Source organism: Carya illinoinensis, chromosome 16 (assembly GCF_018687715.1).
Source record: "Carya illinoinensis cultivar Pawnee chromosome 16, C.illinoinensisPawnee_v1, whole genome shotgun sequence".
Lineage (NCBI taxonomy): Eukaryota > Viridiplantae > Streptophyta > Magnoliopsida > Fagales > Juglandaceae > Carya > Carya illinoinensis.
Window position 1 is genome coordinate 1,057,517 of NC_056767.1, and position 19,427 is coordinate 1,076,943.

Consider the following 19,427-nt stretch of genomic DNA (forward strand, 5'->3'; position numbering starts at 1 on the left):
CATTCCCTGCCTACCCATTGTGTTTTATAATATTAAAATTTGGGCTTACTCAGTACGCATTATTAATGTAGTGTATGTCATAATCTGCTACATTGCATGCTTAATTAAAGATATATTAACATAATTTTTATTGTTTTTATTTATAAAAAAATGATTTATACAGTTATAAAATATATAATTTTTGCGTATTTTATTTTAAAAATAGTAAAATTTCAAAATTTACACAAAAAAACTAACTTTTTAATGACTGATCTTATTTTTTAAAATAAATGCGTATGATTTATATATTTTAAAATTGTATCTAAGGGTACTCATATTTATAAATGATATTCTTTTGAAATAAATAGATGAGTTCTCTTATGAAATATTGCAATAATTCTCACCGTTGGATTTTCATTTTAATCATCTAGATTAATCGGACGGCACAAACATGAGGAAGACATACACATGAGCGTGACAGCAAGTCAAACTCCAGCCCAAAAATATCTAGCAACTAGCACCGGCCACTTCGACCGAACTTTTTTATTCTATTATTAATAATTCGCCACGTAATAATCCTTAAAACGTAGGGTCATTTATGTCATTTTACAAAGTGCTTGTCCAAGTGTCTCTCTCGCGTCGTGGCTGATGTAGCAGTATTTAGTCCAAGTCCATTGCTATGGAGGATGGATGTATGGATGGATGCATGCATCCATGATGGGGTATGTATGGGAATGGGGATGGTAAAGCCTAACATGACGTGACAGCCAGCCTCTTAGGCGAGCGGAAAATATCATTGCCACGTACGCACTCAAATCTAAGCTTCGCACGACAGAGCTCCTAAAGATATTCCCTCTCTCTCTGACCACCCATAAACTTCGAGTTCAACCTCTCAAATATTTCTGAAAAAGAAGGAAAAAAAGGGGAGAAGAAAAAAATCTAAAATTACAGTGAGTGAAATATCGGAAGGGTTTTGTTCAGAAATCGGCTTGCAGAGAACTCTAGCAGGTACTTAGTTTCGTTTTCTTGTTGATTTATCATCATTTTCATATATATATATGTGTGTGTGTGTGTGTGTGTGATAATAGTTGGTTTTAGTGATGTCAGTATGTAATTTTGCATTGATTAGAGTCTGAGATTTCGAGTTGGGATTTATGTAATTTTTTAGGATATATGAAAAAATCTGTTATTCTTGCTCCGTTCTCACCAGAACCAGATTGTATGAGTTTTCTCTATATTAAAATTAGCGAGATTTGGAGGTCTGAAGCTTTTCAGAGGCAGAGATTTAATTCTGTTTCTCGAATTAATTTCTAAATTCCTAATCATCGAGCTCAGATCTTGGTTGCTAATGGATCTCAGGGAAACGTTAAGGGCGGAATGTTGAATTACGAAATTTTGATTCTTGATTGGTAGCGGTTTTGCGGTTACGGCTACGGCTACGGCTACGTTTAAAACAATTTTTATTTGTAGGAAGGATAATTCTCTTCTATGGCGGGTTCATGTGAGAGGTGGATTGATGGTCTTCAATTCTCCTCATTGTTCTGGCCTCCGCCGCAGGATGCGCAGCAACGAAAGGTGCTGTATATTTATTTCTTATATTTTTTTAAAGAAATTGTTAGCCAATTTATTAGTTTTATTTGTTCAACTTTGGTCGCCTTTTTTTCATTTGATTTTTCCTTTTGATATGAGTGCATGGTTGGAAGATGATTTATTTCCCGTGACTCTTGAGTGGCTCACAACGAGGGTGATGTGGTAGTGTCAGTGCCGGAAGTTGCTTGCAGAGAACTGTTTTTTAATTTTAGTTTGAAATATGCTAGATTTTTTTGTTTTTTTGTTTTAGTATGAAGTTTAACTATGTTTTACACGAAGTACTGCAAAGGTTTCTGCTGAATAAAGCGTTTAAAATCATGTTTTCATCGACCAAAGTTGGTTGCTGTGATTTCATTGAAATGTGAGAAATTCTTGAGGTTATTCTTTGTATTAAAGCAGAATAGTGGTATCCCACATTCCTTCAGCCAAATATTTCTTTGACTCCATTTGTCAAATAGATTATATGAAAAGAAAAAATCATTGTTAATAGCTTTTTCAATATGCTTCCACAACACTGGGGATGCTTAGGAAATAGGAATAGAACATTTAACAGAACCATGCGTGAAGGTCAAACAAGAATTATTTGAAAACTGTACCTCTTTTGATAAGAAAAGAAAATGGCCAAGTATAAACAAAGAGTTTCAGAGCCAGGTTTCCATCCTGGATCTGTGAGTGGGGTCTATTTGAAAACTGTATCCTTAGAAGAAAGGAAGCGGAGAGCAACGCTGAAAGATCTGAAAACCTGGCTCACTATTGAAAGGTGAAGTCGTCAAAGGCTTTTTACATGCAGTTCTTATTATTATTGTGAAGGGCTTTCGTCTTTCGTCCCAACTCTCAAAATTTGCAAGGGAAAAGTTCTAAGAGATGGAGTAACCTTGTTGGTTTATATTTCAGTTCTTAAGATAGGTTCTACGAGATTGGATTTATAGAACTAATGAGGACAGAAATTTCATACCAACAAGAGAATTCATAAAACTCAGTCTCAGACCTGCGATGAACATAAAGACCTGAACATCTGTGAGAATGTAAAACTTGTGTTCAAATTAGCAATATTGTAGTCAACGTTGTCCCCATGGGAGGTAGCACCGGTAGGAAGGGTTGCTGACTTCAGTACTACATTCCTCAGCATGAGAGGTGGTTAATTCTAGTAGGAAAAAAAGAATGAAAAGGAGAAACAAGATCTGCAGAATAACAGTGAGGAACACATAGCTGCAGCAGATGGGGATGTATTGTGCAGTGCTACGTTCTTAGTTATTTTATTTCCAGAACATCTTGTTCGTGCTGAAAGTTATTGATAAGTTGCTCTATCTTGCCTGTCCAAAAAGTGAGAAGGAAAAAAAAGGAACTTTTTGTATGTAGACAACAAAGGCTTTGAAAATGATTCATTGCTTTGGACAGTTGTTTGTATATCTTCTCTATATTTTTTATGTTTCCTACTTCATTTTAATGGTTATTTAATTTTACCTCTTTTAAGTCCATTTCCCACAATGTTTGAGACATGCATGCTTCTTTCTTTCCTTCCTTTTCCCCAGGCTCAAATTAAAGCCTATGTTGATTACTTTGGTCAATTTACATCAGAACAATTTCCAGAGGATATTGCCGAGGTACTGCATTCTCATATATGAAATAACTTTTTTTTTATCCTGAAGCACAGCATTGAGAAACAGAATGAACTAATACAATTTATATCTAGTATGAAAGAAATGCTGATTATGTGGAGACTTGAAGTATTGGGTGTTTATAACATGCTTACTCAGAGACTGATATATGGTCTTTTGACAGTTGATCTGTAACCGTTATCCATCAAAGGAAAAGCGTCTTTTTGATGATGTATTGGGTATTGACACTTTCCCCATGTTAGTTTGGCAATAATTGCTAAAATTTATTCTCTATCATTTTAAGTTTTTTTCTTATAGCTGTATAGTGACTGCTTTGTGCATGTAAACATATTTCCAGCTACATTTGTCCTGCATCATCCAGAGCACGGGCATGCAGTTGTCCTTCCAATTATTTCATGTATCATTGATGGTACTTTGGTGTATGATAGGACCAGTTCTCCATTTGCTTCTTTCATATCCTTAGTCTACCCAAGCAATGAGGTATGACCCTAAGCATATAAATATCACTATATCCAAATGTCATTCATTTTGCACTGAAGATTTTCTTTACTTGATGAAATGTATTTTCTGCCTTATTTTTCCCAAGCTTATATTTCTCTTTTATTTACCTGTTTTTCAACAGAGCCTGCAATGTGCTCTACAAACTACGGTGGAAATTCATATTAACATCATTTTACCCCCTTTTTGCAGAATGAGTACTCAGAACAGTGGATTCTGGCATGTGGGGAGATTTTGCGAGTTTTAACTCATTACAATCGCCCAATATACAAGATGGAACAACCAAATAGTGATACCGAAAGAAGCAGTAGTGGCTGTGATGCTTCCACAAGTCACTCTATTGACAAACAATCCAGCTGTATTCCTTCGGTACAACAAGAGAGGAAACCTTTGAGGCCTTTGTCTCCCTGGATAATGGATATATTGCTAGTAGCGCCTCCCGCTATCAGGAGTGACTACTTCCGGTGGTGAGTGCATCATTTAAATGTGGCATATTGCTTCCATTTTAGTTGGGAAGTCCTCAAACATATAATGGTGTTTTTATACTCGTCAACATTATGATGATGATTATAAGTCATTCTGGGTGAAAAAAGCAAATTGGTATCTGATCCCATTATTGTGAAAGAAGTAAACCAGCACAAATTTGCTTTGGTCTAATCGAGTTTATTCTTGAACAATCAAGCTGGTATTCGGTGGTTCCAAACTGCCTTCATAAATTGAATATACTTGTGAAACTAGAATTCAACATTTACAACAGTGTGCCTTTCTTTCTCCCCCTCAACTGGCGTGGCTGTTTGTTGTTTAGTAGATTGCATGTTCTATTTCTGCGTGGCAAAGATTTGATAAGTTTTTGATTTCTACAACCTGGTTTTGGGACTGCAGTTACCTTCATTTTGTAACACTCCCTAAATTGCAGTTCAATATTTGTTGCCGTATTTGGCAAGTTGCTTGTTTTCTATCATAAACTAGTTGATTTATAATTCATGATTTTGATCTTAATGTTTGTATCACCATCAATATATTCTTGACCAGTTGAAAATGCAAGATTACACTGACTCTAGGGCAAATTTTGGTGGCTTGTAAATTTGGTCTATGCCAATGGTATTGAGGTCAACCTTGAGGAGTTCAGCAATTTCTATTGCTGGTCCATTTATCATGCTCTCATTAACATTTCATAATAGGCACATCTGATTTCAACTTTCAATGGCATGCAGACTTTCTTGATGGTCAACAATTCCAAGAATAAGCTAGAAATTAATTGGTTATAGGTGTCCAGTCGTGGTAGTTTTCAGAGTCAGTTGACATAGAAGACATTTAATCTTTTTATATGCCCTTAGGGCCTTATCTAAGTTCATAAATGTTTCTATGCATTTACAGGTGCAGTGGTGTCATGGGTAAATATGGTGCTGGAGAGCTCAAGCCACCTACACTTGGTCAGTAACTTTAGGTTAAAGAATATGACTTTGCATCCTGTAATCCTTAATATTATTTCGATTTACCTGCAAGATAAGGCCAAAAACTATGTAATTTGATTTTGTTTTCAGTTGTAATTTTGAACAGTCTTAATTTTGCTACACATGTTGTGGTATCTGATCCTTTTCTGATGTATGTTATAGAATAAGTTCATAAAATTTATGCATATAATTTTTGGTGAAATAACTGGGCAAACATATTGATGTACTCCAAAACAAAATATAAAAGCTGGTGAAATTCTTGGATTTTTCTCTTCTGTATGCTTTTACTTGTTTGGGTTTTTCCAGCATTATGCTTTAACTGTTTTGGGTCCTGGGCTTTTCAAGCAGTTAGGGTGAGGTAAACAAAAAAAAAAGAAGAAATAGGAAAAGAACAATAAAAGAAAGAAGAATATTGATGATCTGGACTAAGGTCGAGGCTTAGATAAACATGCGTTATTAGATTAACCAGGATAACATGTGGTGTTAATGGTTTGAGACAGCAGATAAGAAAAGTAGGGGATATCTCACCCCTAGAGTGGTTGGTTTCTGTAGGCTGTTTCTCTATATCATGCAGTTTCACTCTATCCTCTCCTACATATATAGTCTCTTCCAATTTCCTTAAATATAATATTGAATGAGAAATTTCATGCCTGGAGACAAGAACCAAATCCCAATGAACTTTTTTTTGTTTTTTTTTTTTGGGTCAGCTTCTTCTCGTGGATCTGGAAAGCATCCTCAGCTCATGCCATCGACTCCAAGGTGGGCTGTTGCTAATGGTGCAGGTGTCATACTAAGCGTTTGTGATGAGGAGGTTGCTCGATACGAAACTGCTACTTTAACAGCAGTTGCCGTCCCTGCACTTCTGCTTCCTCCTCCAACAACAGCTCTAGATGAACACCTCGTTGCTGGGCTGCCTGCTCTTGAGCCATATGCACGCTTATTTCATAGGTTAATATCCGGAGTTTACATCATTTTTCTAGCAAAAAGTAGGAAAAAAAAGGAGAAGAAAAGAAACTGAATCTTCCGGTGTACACCTCGGGTTATTACTAAATTCGTTAGTTAAATGTCACTTTCCTCTTTTAGGTATTATGCCATTGCTACTCCCAGTGCCACCCAGAGACTTCTTCTTGGACTTCTAGAAGCGCCGCCATCATGGGCTCCAGATGCACTTGATGCTGCTGTCCAACTTGTGGAGCTCCTTCGGGCTGCTGAAGACTATGTATCTGGAATTAGGGTAAGCTGGATACACCAGGTTACTAACTTTATATATGCTGTAACATGTACCGTGGGGTGAAGTGCATATTTCATGGTCCTAGCAAGAAGGGTAAGAAAGTGGGCAGAAAAGCAATAGTGTGCAAGAAAAGTGACACATTTATGGTAAATATATCTCCAGAACTGCATCTCATATTGGGTATGGAACGGAAGAAGTCAGAAACGCTAAATTATGGACACTATTTTGTTCATGTCTGTGTATGACTTATTTTCGTTCTCTATTCCTTCACGACAAGCTCTAAATAAACGTATCTTGAAGAAAGGAAACAATCTATATGCAGTATCAGATATTTTATACCATGATTTTTTTCTTGCATATTTTCAGAAACAAAGTAATCTAGTATAAAGAGTTTATGTTCCTTTCTGTAGAGTTATTTACTGAGGGTTGGCTTATTCTAGTACTTTTAAATTCTTTCTCCTGACAAATGTTCAAATTTGTTCTAGCTTTCAGAACTGAGTGATCTAAATGCATATATCATTTCCTATTCTGGTATTAATTCCTTTTTGGTTTGTTGATGTAGCTTCCTAGGAACTGGATGCATTTGCATTTCTTGCGTGCAATTGGGACTGCAATGTCTATGAGAGCAGGCATAGCAGCTGATGCTGCAGCAGCTTTACTTTTCCGTGTACTCTCACAGCCAGCATTGCTTTTTCCACCAATACGGCAAGTTGAAGGAATCGAAGTTCAACACGAACCTTTAGGAGGTTACATCTCATGCTATAAAAAGCAGGTACAAGTTACAATTGTTGGCATGTCTTTCCTAATCTCTCTCTAGTTTTGTGCCACCAGATGCAGAAAAACACTTTGTTATAGTTGAGTTTGAATTTTTATTTTTCTCCTCCTCTTTTTTTTATTTTTATTTTTATTTTTATTTTTTTCTGTTTATGCATACAACATAAATATGGTCTCAAATATTACTTATGATCAGATTGAAGTGCCAGCGGCTGAAGCAACTATTGAAGCTACTGCCCAAGGAATTGCTTCTATGCTTTGTGCCCATGGTCCTGAGGTTGAATGGAGAATATGTACCATATGGGAAGCTGCCTATGGCCTGATTCCATTAAGTTCGTCCGTAGTTGACCTCCCTGAAATCATAGTTGCAACTCCGTTGCAACCACCCATGTTATGTTGGAATCTGTACATACCTCTCCTAAAGGTTCTGGAATATCTTCCTCGTGGTAGTCCTTCAGAAGCATGTCTTGTGAAGATATTTGTTGCTACTGTTGAAGCGATTCTCCAGAGAACATTTCCACCTGAGTCCTCCAGAGAACAATCCAGAAAAACAAGATACCTTTCTGGCATTGGGTCTGCCTCCAAAAACCTTGCTGTGGCAGAGCTTCGTACTATGGTCCATTCGCTTTTCCTAGAATCTTGTGCCTCTGTAGAGCTCTCTTCACGCCTGCTTTTTGTTGTGTTAACTGTATGTGTTAGTCATGAAGCTCAATCCAGTGGGAGCAAGAAGCCGAGTGGTGTAGAAACTTGTCCACCTAATGAAATCATTGAGGACTTGCAAGCAATATCTGAAACGCAAAAACAGAAGAAAACTAGGAAGTTGAAAAGGCCAGGGCCTGTAGCAGCATTTGATTCATATGTTCTAGCTGCTGTTTGTGCTCTTGCCTGTGAGCTTCAGTTATTTTCTCTGATTCCGAGGGTGAGTAATCACTCAAAGTCAAAATCACATGTGGCCAAGCCTATGAAAATAAGTGGATCTAATGATGAGTTTCAAAATAGTATTGACTCAGCTATTCGTCATACCCACAGAATCTTGGCAATTTTAGAGGCACTTTTTTCGCTGAAGCCATCTTCTATTGGAACCTCATGGAGTTACAGTTCAAATGAGATAATTGCGGCAGCCATGGTTGCTGCACATGTTTCTGAGTTATTTAGGCGGTCAAAAGCTTGCATGCATGCTCTCTCAGTCTTGATGCGATGCAAGTGGGACAATGAAATTTACACCAGGGCATCATCACTGTACAACCTCATTGATATTCATGGCAAAGCTGTTGCATCCATTGTCAACAAGGTTGAACCATTGGAAGCGCACTTAATACATGCGCCAGTGCAGAAAGATTCCCTTGTGGGTTCTGATGGCAAAAAACAAAAAACATGTGAAAATGGTGCTTGCTTTGGTCAAGGGCAGCAATCTACCACTCAGTTTTTGGATTCATCTCATTCAGATACTAAATCTATGTCTCAGAGAGCATCAAATTCAAATGAAGGCTCAGGAAATACCTTGGGTAAAGGCGTTGCAAATTTCCCATTAGATGCATCAGATTTAGCTAACTTCCTCACGATGGACAGGCATATAGGATTTAATTGCTGCACACAAGTTCTTATTAAATCGGTGATGGCAGAGAAACAAGAGTTATGTTTCTCTGTTGTGTCATTGCTGTGGCACAAGTTGATTGCAGCTCCTGAAACCCAACCAAGTGCAGAAAGCACTTCTGCCCAACAAGGTTGGAGGCAGGTAATCTTTTCTCATATTGCAGCACCTTTATTTTCAGTCTTTCATAGTATGAGCTCCTGAATAGAGGCAATATAACTTTCCAGTTATAAGGAATCGTGTGATTTTATATTCTGTCACAATTATTTTAATATAATACAAGTTTTAATGTAACTTGTCACTATGCAGGAAGTTATTTTTAGTCATGTAAAAGGAACGATGACATTTAAAGGATATACTCCTGCTACTTATATTTATATTTTTTTATATGAAAATAAGAACTGATAAAACATGTATTTTCTGTTAAAGGGTCAACTATGAACAAAATATTCTCGCCTTGAGTAAATGAGTTTCCGCATACCTTATTAGAGCAGTATTTTTTACTATTCTTCTGCTTCAGTTCGTTTGATTATTGTTTTCCATTATCAATGGAAAGGGTATTTAACTGACATATTTTGATGTATTTAGGTTGTTGATGCGCTATGCAATGTTGTATCAGCATCACCAACAAAAGCATCTACAGCTGTTGTTCTTCAGGTCCAAACTTCTGTTCAACTAGTAAATTGTCACTGTATTTATGTTTTACATTTGCTTTTGGCCACTGTCTTGAGACCACATGTTTTTTTTTCCAAAGGCGATAAATTTCAGAACTACTTAGTGATATTTTACTAAAACGTAGCTTACATTGAAAAAATTCTCAAATTTTAATCAATGTGGTAATGAGGTGTTTCACTGGCCTTGTTAACCGGTGCATTGTAATTATTTTGTCTGTTTCTTCACTTTCTGGTCTTTGTGTGCTTGTCAGGCGGAGAAGGAATTGCAGCCTTGGATTGCAAAAGATGATGATTGCGGACAGAAGATGTGGAGAGTGAACCAACGGATTGTAAAATTGGTCGTGGAGCTCATGAGGAATCACGATCGGCCCGAATCATTAGTAATTTTGGCAAGTGCATCAGATCTACTTCTGCGTGCAACAGATGGGATGCTCGTTGATGGAGAAGCTTGCACTTTACCACAGCTGGAGGTAACATACCATAACCTTAATTCGTGTGTTTGCAGTTCCATGTGGTTTGTGACTATGTTTGATTTTGGAGCCTGTATTCTTCAACCTTCTTATCCTATTGCAATAGGCGTTTCTGTCTTTTATCATTAACGTTTACTGTTTGGATTAATTAATGACTTGAAACATTAAAAATAAATATGCATTGTCAGCTGCTGGAAGCAACAGCTAGAGCAGTTCAGCCGGTGCTGGAGTGTGGAGAATCTGGGGTGGCAGTTGCAGATGGCCTTTCAAACCTCTTAAAGGTAAACACTCATTGATACACTCCATTGAGTTGGATTTCAGGCTGAATGTAAAACTTTGTATGAACATCTCTCATATTACTACTCATTAAGGACATAACAAATCACTGCAAAACAAAAAGTGACATCATTATTATAAAAATGTTCTCATATTACTACTCATTAAGGACATAACAAATCACTGCAAAACAAAAAGTGACATCATTATTATCATTTTTATGCCCATGAAAACCTCTACTTAAGCAGTTGCATGGTCTAAATGTTGCAGTGTCGCCTACCGGCTACCATCCGATGCCTTTCTCATCCGAGTGCTCATGTCCGTGCTCTAAGCACATCAGTTCTCCGCGATATCCTGCACACTGGTTCAATCAAATCAAATTCAAAACCGGTGAACATAAATGGCGTCTGTGGTCCCTCTTATCAGTACTTTAGTTTAGACGTTATTGACTGGCAAGCTGACATCGAGAAGTGCTTAGCATGGGAAGCTCACAGCAGACTAGCAACCGGAATGCCTATCCAATATCTTGATACTGCCGCCAAGGAATTAGGCTGCACTATTTCCTTATGACATCAATTAGCTTTTGCCATCCTTTTTTTTTATAGGTTTACGAGTACTTTTTCTTCCTTATTTCTAGAGAGACTTACACATAGAAACAGACTCTATTTCTTGCCATGGAGAACATGGGTTTGCGGGCAAGTAATTATGCATTCTGTTGTTGTAGATATAATCATTGGCCAGACATTAAAATCCTTTTGCAAGAATGACTGCACGTTACTTACTTACAGTGCCCCAATTAGGCTCTTATGTTGTGTTTTTAACATTTGTTCAATTCATGTTGCTTTCTTTTGTATGTTAAACCGATCATGAAATTTGGTTTTCCTCTGAGTAGGGGAAAAAAAGGGTTATTCCTCAGGGTGGAAAAGCAAAAACCGGTTGCCATTCTTAAACAGAGCAACAATGTTTTAGGTTGGGTAATTGTGTCGTGTACTCAACTACAGTCTAATCAAACTGTCGTTTTGCTTTTCTTCTTTTATATGACTTAAGCGAAGGAAAAAAAAAAAAAAAATACATATCCGCCTTAAAATGGTATAAGGTTAGACAATGGCATTGAATAATACATTAACGACTTGAACAAATTTCAAACCTCATCCTTCTAGCCCACACACTCACTCTCCACTGACCGTTGGCCGACGACATGAGTTGGATAAGTTCACCAGAGTCAAGTAAATTTGTCATTTTAAAAACATGACAATTATATGAGAGAAAACTCTACATTTCAGCTGGTTTTTCATCTCATACCTTATGTGGTAAATCAGGTTTACTAATAAGTGAACTTGTTCTGCCCTAAACGTCCACTTGATTTTCAGGAGAATGATAAGTTTGATATTGTTCGAGGTGATTTCAAGTTTGACGCCACACGAAAAGAACTTTAAAAGGTCTCGATGTGCAGCGATGTTTGTGACATCCTAAGTGGGAGATTAAGCTATGTTTTTCTCCCTTAGGGCAAATCCATTTTATGGATCTTATTTAATCTTTTTGCTTCCTTGAGAGATCTTGGGTTTGTGATGGATAATGGTTTCCCTATAAAGAAAGCCTATCCTCCCAAAGCAAAAAGGGCTTTTTTATAGGTGCTTTTTGGAACGGTACATGGTGGCAATGTTTATAGGTGAGAGAGAGAGAGAGAGGGGTTTCGATGAGAGAGCGCCTAAGGAGAGAGCAGGTCAAAGAGAGAGAGCTTGAGAAGAGAGAAGTCGATAAGAGATGGGTTCAATAAAAACGTTTAAAGAGATTGAAATCAGATAGATGTGATGGGTTTGACTTTAGAAAAAGAAAAAGCCATATTAGATGGAGGGTGGGATAAATAGTGACTGATGTATAACATCTCTTATTTGGGGGTTCTTCTTGTGTTTGTTTATTTTATAAAATACATTTTGGAGTTTATAGTTTCTTTTTACTTGGAACAATCTCATTGAATGAATTAAGGTTCACCTCCAACAATATGATTTGGGCCCAGGATATGTTTTCGGACGGCCCAAGAGCCCAAACTCAACGCTGGTGAAATAAAATGGAGGGCAAAACCGTCCAAACGGTATGAAAGTCCGAAAAACCCTAGCTACCCTGGCAACGAAACCCAATCAGTATATATGGCATTGCAAGATAGCAGCGCAAAAAACCTAACAGTAATCACACCTCGCAGCTTCCGACTTCGGCACCTCTTCTTTCCTACCTCCGAATAATCTCTATCCTTCTCTCTCTCTCGGAGATTCCAAAATGGTAACGGCTTTGTTCTAAGATTCAATTTTTCGTCTTTTCGTTTTTGCTTTCGTATCAGTGTGCGTGTGAGTTTGGATGGTTATGAATCTGTGTGAATATTGTGCACGCAGTCGCTGGTGGCGAACGAGGAGTTCCAGCACATATTGCGTGTGCTGAACACCAACGTCGATGGGAAGCAAAAGATTATGTTCGCTCTTACCTCCATTAAAGGTATTGGTCGCCGCTTGGCCAACATCGTCTGCAAGAAGGCCGATGTCGACATGAACAAGAGGTTCGTGTCCTCGTTCTACGTGCTCTCTATATTTCCTTTTTTTTTTTCCTGTGTCAAAATAGTATATTTCCGACATAGAAACCGAAAGGATCCAATTTTAGGAAGTTCCAAATTCATGAGGAAAACTTAGTGGAATTGGCAAAACACTTTGGATCAACATTCCAATTCATGTTTAGCAGCTGATGGGTGTAGAGTGACTAAGACATGTATCGACTTGTGATCAATTTACCCTTTTTTTTTTCAATTGAAGCTGTGTGTTTTGTGGTATATCTCTGAGATTGCTAATTAGTCCATTTATAACTTTACTTGTGTCCAATATGACTTTATTCTAAGATCCAGTGAACTAAAATTAAACAACCTATGTTGATTCGTTATGATAATGTTGTTTTCAGAGCTGGTGAATTAAGTGCCGCTGAGCTGGACAATCTCATGGTTATTGTTGCCAACCCTCGCCAGTTCAAAATCCCAGACTGGTTTTTGAATAGGAAGAAGGATTACAAGGATGGCAAATACTCTCAGGTGGTTTCCAATGCACTTGACATGAAGTTGAGAGATGATTTGGAACGATTGAAGAAGATCAGGTGACTTTTAACACTATTAACACTCCAATCCGTGTCAACTTTTTGTTTTCATACTATTAGTTATTGAAGGAAAATTTTATATACCACACCACCATCTTACTTTCATTAATATGTGACATATTTATTACTATTAGATGATCCTTATTAGATGATCCTTATTAGATAATCTTTTATTAGATGATTCTTTATCATCCAATAATAATAAATGTGCCACATCTTATATAGTGGGATAAAAGTTAGATGAGAGTATGTTATATAGCATTACTCATGAGCACCCAAAGTCAGTTTGCTCAAGTTACACACAATTGATCCGCTTTTAGTCATTCCACTTACTGGCTCACAATTGTATCGAGGTTGTAATTCAGCCGTTTCTGTATTTTCGGCTGTGAAACATAAAATTGAGCTGAAACTGAAACTGTTATGTAGGAACCATCGAGGTCTGAGACACTACTGGGGCCTTCGCGTTCGCGGTCAGCACACCAAGACTACTGGTCGGAGGGGGAAGACTGTTGGTGTCTCTAAGAAGCGCTGAGTATTTTTTTCTCTTTATTTTCATCAGTTAATATATAATTGGGCATCCGATGAATTTTGTGAATTTAGCATGTTGGATCAGACGTTTTTCTACTGTGGTCGTGGTTGGGTAGTACACTATTCTTGGTTTTTTTAGCCCTGTAACCCTATTTATCTTATTAGCTCAATTTTGTCTTTTCAATGATCATATCTAGTGGGACTCCACCTGGTGTGGTACACGACTGATTTTCTTAGTAGAAAAGGAAACCTTCTAGCTATCTGTATGAAAGCCACACTAAATTGGTTTCTAAACTTGCATTGGAAGTCTTATTATTCTCTTAGTGATGCCAAGGTATGTTCTGGACCCATGTTTGAATCATAATCTTCTTCTTCTTTTTTTTTTCTTTTTTAAAAATATTTATGTCACAAAATTTCTCCAAGACAGGATCATGGACTCACCCCTGTAAAGGAAAACTCAGGTCCTGTGCCCCGCACTTTTGGAAGTTTTTTATATGGAATTGGTTAAATCGATAACTTTTTACCGGACTCTGGTTCTGAATGATTGTTTGCACGACCATTCCATGTTTGAATCATAATCGTAACTATAGGATCATGAAATCCAAGTCTTTAGGCGACAAAGCTGCTGGGTTGGAACTAATGGAACTCGAAAGAATGATCGATCTGTCCCAGTGTTTGTCTTCTTGACAAAAAAGAAAGCAGTGCACACACTGCAGGAACTCACTTACAAGAGACTCAAAAACATTTCAATTTTATTTATTTATTTATTTATATTTGTTCAGTTTGCCTTTTTAGTTTTTAATTCGGTTAGATCCGGTGATCTTATATACTGTTTAAAACACTTGTCAAAATATAAGGCCAATAAAAGCAAATGAATGGGATAAATTATAATGCAAATAGGGGAAAAATTGCTATTGCAACTGGTCAAACTAGTATTTCTTAAGCAGCCAACGCCAATCTTCTCATTAAGTTATTGTTACAAAAATGTTCTGTCCATCAAAATCTCAATATCCAAAAAATAAATAACGCAAAAAAAGGTTACTATAAATTTATAATCAAGAAACAGAAAAGTTCTGAATCTAAACCTACCCAGAAGTGTCCATTCCCCCTGATAGGAACTTCAAAACAAATGAATGAAACTAGGAATTATAGAAAGTTTGGAAAATAAATAGGACCAAATGGGTGGTTTTCTAATCTCAATTAAGCAAAATCCTTCCTGGTATCAGATATTTCTTTCTTTTGTATTCTCGATTTTTCTGAATGAAGCGCTTACACTTTTCCATCAACCTCAGTGGATTCTAGTAAACTGCTTTGTTTTTGTTGCCTGGTAGTAGGGAGTGAGTGGCTCCGACGCTCCTTTCCCCCAGGCTTAGCTGAAGCGTTTCCATACCAAATCATTCCAACTACAGCTATGACCATTCCCAAAACTACATGCAGATTGAGACCCTCCTTCCCAAAGAAAAAGAATCCCATCATCAATACAAGGATTGTCTTCATATGACCAAGTACTTGAAAAGAGACAGCTGTAAATCTGCCGATGCAGATGAATTGGCTGAGGTTGGTCCCCACGGCGATAGTGCATGAAAGAATTATAAACATCTGTGAAGATGAAGTCACGGGTAAAATTGTGAGTTACCATTCGATTAAAATTAAAAACAAGAAGACAGAATCCAGAATACATTCACCCCTTCATGCAAGTAACAAGAATTAAGTGGGGTGAACATAATCATGTAGACTACTAGCACCACTTTGAGATACCGTAAAGGACACCATAGGAGCCACCATAGTCATTCTACACAATAACTGGTTCAAACAAATTTCGATAAAGGTTCAATTAAAAATCACTTTTTTTTAATAAGTAATCATCAATTTAAACAAGACATATACATTACAGACACCTCAGTAGGAGTCCTCTAAAAATTACTACACAGAAAATATATTAGAAAGTAAATTCATAGATCATTTGGCATGAAATAATCAAGATCCAGAGAGAAGATTTTGGTTTGGATTGGGATTTCATTTGGATGCCATGAACAGTAATATTTTTAAGTTCCTTCCATTTCCGTGGAAAGTGTGTGAGGAAATCTGAATACCTTTTTTAATTGCATAAAATCAAATGACACTATATGCCCATGTCCAATAATGTTTTGTCTACAAGCGGATAATTTGAAACTGTTCATACAACTTTCATAAAAAGAATATTTTTTTTTTTCTTTTTTTTGATAGGAAAGATAAACTAGCATAACTTTGCATAAGAATCATAAAAGAAAAACCATAAATGGCCGTTGCACTTACCACAGAAACCATGCTATAGTTGTAACTGTCAACTCTTTTGTTTGTCAACCAATAATCTAGAAAGGGACCTAATAACAGTAATGAAGCAGCTTGCGCTGGAGCTGTGTGTCCCAACAGGTTGAAAGAGCTAAGTGAATACTTCCGTTGAAGAAAATGAACATACTGCACACATAGATTTGAGACAAAATAAGCCTTTTGAAAATACCACATGCATAGATTTGAAAAAAACAATAAATCTTTTGAACATTCTGCATGATAGATTTAAAAAAAAAATAACCAAGACTTTTCAAACAGTAAAGATAGATTATAGGAAGAGAGAGTTCTAGACAATTATATTTATGAGTTTAACGAAATAGAGTTTCAAGATAATGAAAATTTGGATTTTTAAAATTCCAATTAACACCATATGATTCTCGTAAATATGCGTATGCACAAATGAGCATATAATGTCTGTTTAAATCCGGCGTGCCCTAATATGTGTAAATATATACATGGAGAAGTACTGATAATTATGTGTGCATGTCTAGAGGAATGAGCAGCTTACATATTGTTGCATAGAGGTACTCCATACTGCAATGAAGGCTGCAATGAAGCCTCTGGCATTAACACTCACATCAGTGACAGTGCAAACACCAACACCCAATAGAACAACTGCTATGCTTAGTTTCGTATCTCTAGAGTATCGAATTTTATCCAACATAACTTCCAAAAGGCAGGACACAGGGATCATGCTCAACTTAGCTATCTGCATATAAAGTGGATAATAAATAACATTCATTGCAATAGATCACCAGAATGAATCCCAAACCCAGGTCACAGAAAACTTACCTGATAGAATCCAACAGAATTCCACATCAGACTAACATTCATTCCAACAATAGAGAAGTTAGCAAAGATAACAAATTTTAGAAGCTCTGGGAATGGTAGATGCGATGTTTGGACATATCCTAGCCACCTTAAAACAACCGTCATCAGAGTGGTTGTCACAAAATGCAAACCAGTTAATGTAGTAGCTGCAAAAGATAACAAATACTAGTGTGAACAGATGGATGATGAGAAGCATGCCTATAGCTATAACGTTTATAAAATGCTTACAAATACCAATAGGATCAGTGATTTATAAGCTAAAGGTCATTAAAGAAAACACCATCACCATCAGCAGACACCAACCACCATCACCACCACCACCATCCAAGCCTTATTCAACTATCCATAGGTCAACTGCAGTTGCATTATGCTTATACTGAAAATAAACCATGCTCATACCCAAGTATTCCTTATATAATCAATTAGTGGGGTTATTAGAAATTATTCAGCAAACGAGTACCCGACGATCCTTTATACTCCTACCAATACACTCAAATCCTTTGCAAAATGAAACCTACTACTTAGTTCTAAATCATGCTCCTTGTTTATCTTTTTATTTATCCTGATTGGCAAGTCACATATGCATTGAATGGTTCGAGAATAATGACCTCACCTTCCATTGAATTCTTATGGGGGTGAAAGCCTGAGGTCAAAGAGGAGCGGATGGATCCAAACTCCAACAAAATTACTTGCAGCAAACTATTTTAAGGATAAAAAGTTACTAACCTACCAGTAAAAAAAAAGAACTAATAATAGAGCTTTATAACGTTCAAGTGCACAAAGCATTCACTTAATAACTAAACACATAAATTTAAAAGGCACCGTTAAATTAAGAGAAAGAAACTTAGAAAGAAAAATCCCCATACAAAATTAAAGAGGAACTTACCAAAACTGAAGCCATATGTAGCCATCAAAGCTTTATTGACAATGATAATCCCAACAGAAGTGACAACATTGAACATCCATGCGGCCGCATCTGCTGTAGCCTTCTCATCTGCCTTGCTAGTCGGAGCCATAATTATGTTGTATTCTGAGAAGTGACGACCGCAAAGTCCTTATCCCTCAGCTTCCATAAAGAAATCCATCCACATCTGCAATAAGTCCAAAGTTCCTGCCACTCAGCAACAAATTCTTCTAGAAAGTTTACGTCGGAAAAAAATAAAGAAAACTTGCTCGACTGAAAATAAAAATCACAATCGCAGAGGAGTTGTTGCAGCATTTGATGAAACTATTCTCTTTTTTAGTTATTGATTTTCGATAAACTAACATAATTGAAAATCATCGTCTGGTAACCAAAAAACTCAGAAAAAGAATGCTTTGATGACTCATAGACTGTTAGTTCAGCGCCAACAAGTCTAAAAGCCTATTTACAAAGATCAGTGCGACAGTACCTACACTAGTACACAGATCCAAAAGCAGAAAATCTTCATCAATCACAAGCAGATCCAAAAATGCTTCAGATCAATCGCACATATTCCAAATCTTTGCGAAATCAAACCAATACGAAAATCAGATCCATAATTTAGACACAAAAAATGGCAATTGGATCCCAAGCATTTCACAATTGGAGCCAATTCAGCTACCGTAAAAAAACAGATCTAACACAAAAAGGACAAAAAAAAAAAAAAACTACCAATATCTACGAATCACGTTTTTTGAAGATACAATGAACCCGAATCCACGGTTCCGGAACGAGTAAATGTACGGTACGTACCGGCTAAACGGACCGAGCTGAACGAGAACGAGCAGGCCCCGAGATAGAGAAGGACGAGGGGTTGTGGCGACAACCGGGCCAGTTACAAGAGCTTTGGAAATGGATGGAGAGAGAGAGAGAGAGAGAGAGAGAGAGAGAGAGAGAGAGAGAGAGATAACTCTGGGAGTAAGGAAGTTCTTTTCAACTATTTGTTCTTCCTCTCTGAGTTTCTGTTGCTTCTTTTCTTGCTTCTCTCGGATGCATCCTCCAGATTCAGATGAGAGAGAGAGAGAGAGAGAGAGATTCTGTTAGGAAATGAAGAGCTTGTGGAATTATGTTGCCGCCAGCCAATTTAGTGTTATAACACATATTTAGTATTATTATTATTTGATCATATCACACCAAATTTGCTCTTATAAAATTATATGAAAAATACTTTAACTAAAAAGAAATTCTTCAGATATAAATTTATAAACTGACATGGTTTGATCTATTAAATTAAATTATAAAATTATTTTTATTATAAAGTAGATTTAACGACAAATTACATGAAATCACAATTTATAAATTTAGGGCCTGTTTGAGATTGTAGTAGGAGTCTTAAAAAGTGCTTAAATATTTTTAAAAACTCTTTAATGAAAAGATTAAGTCGTTTAGGTATTACATATTAAAATACTTTTAATCTCAAATAAGTTAAAAAGTACATTTGAGGAAAAGCATCATTTTTCTCAAACGTGTTTTTCTAGATAATGCAGAACG

General features: G+C 36.8%; 3 protein-coding genes across 7 annotated transcripts; 2 read left to right on the forward strand and 1 right to left on the reverse strand.

The window, feature by feature from the left end:
• The first annotated feature begins 788 nt into the window (after positions 1-788).
• LOC122299465 (protein GIGANTEA-like) lies at positions 789-10,937 on the forward strand. 4 transcript variants are annotated; one of them, XM_043109787.1, is made up of 15 exons: positions 789-987; positions 1,339-1,554; positions 3,102-3,173; positions 3,352-3,406; positions 3,526-3,668; positions 3,879-4,153; positions 5,064-5,119; positions 5,848-6,088; positions 6,224-6,374; positions 6,934-7,143; positions 7,342-8,880; positions 9,325-9,393; positions 9,662-9,880; positions 10,069-10,161; positions 10,427-10,937. In XM_043109787.1, the coding sequence occupies exons 2-15, from the start codon at positions 1,468-1,470 to the stop codon at positions 10,724-10,726; spliced, it is 3,510 nt and encodes a 1,169-aa protein (XP_042965721.1). In that variant the 5' UTR covers positions 789-987; positions 1,339-1,467; the 3' UTR covers positions 10,727-10,937. The 4 variants fall into 4 exon arrangements, with proteins under 4 accessions (XP_042965721.1, XP_042965722.1, XP_042965723.1 ...); XM_043109788.1 differs by having other exon boundaries at positions 1,450-1,554; XM_043109789.1 differs by lacking the exon at positions 789-987 and having other exon boundaries at positions 1,483-1,554; positions 3,352-3,425.
• Positions 10,938-12,271: 1,334 nt separating this feature from the next.
• Positions 12,272-14,161, forward strand: LOC122299467 (40S ribosomal protein S18). The gene is made up of 4 exons (XM_043109794.1): positions 12,272-12,433; positions 12,544-12,704; positions 13,097-13,285; positions 13,712-14,161. The coding sequence occupies exons 1-4, from the start codon at positions 12,431-12,433 to the stop codon at positions 13,815-13,817; spliced, it is 459 nt and encodes a 152-aa protein (XP_042965728.1). The 5' UTR covers positions 12,272-12,430; the 3' UTR covers positions 13,818-14,161.
• A 585-nt stretch (positions 14,162-14,746) lies between these two features.
• LOC122299466 (UDP-rhamnose/UDP-galactose transporter 6) lies at positions 14,747-19,005 on the reverse strand. 2 transcript variants are annotated; one of them, XM_043109792.1, is made up of 6 exons: positions 18,690-19,005; positions 17,862-18,066; positions 16,937-17,121; positions 16,653-16,853; positions 16,109-16,270; positions 14,747-15,412 (listed from the first exon to the last, which is right to left on the reverse strand). In XM_043109792.1, exons 2-6 carry the CDS (start codon positions 17,989-17,991, stop codon positions 15,083-15,085), a joined length of 1,008 nt encoding a protein of 335 aa, XP_042965726.1. In that variant the 5' UTR covers positions 17,992-18,066; positions 18,690-19,005; the 3' UTR covers positions 14,747-15,082. The 2 variants fall into 2 exon arrangements, with proteins under 2 accessions (XP_042965726.1, XP_042965727.1); XM_043109793.1 differs by having other exon boundaries at positions 17,862-18,086.
• Between the last annotated feature and the right edge of the window lie 422 nt (positions 19,006-19,427).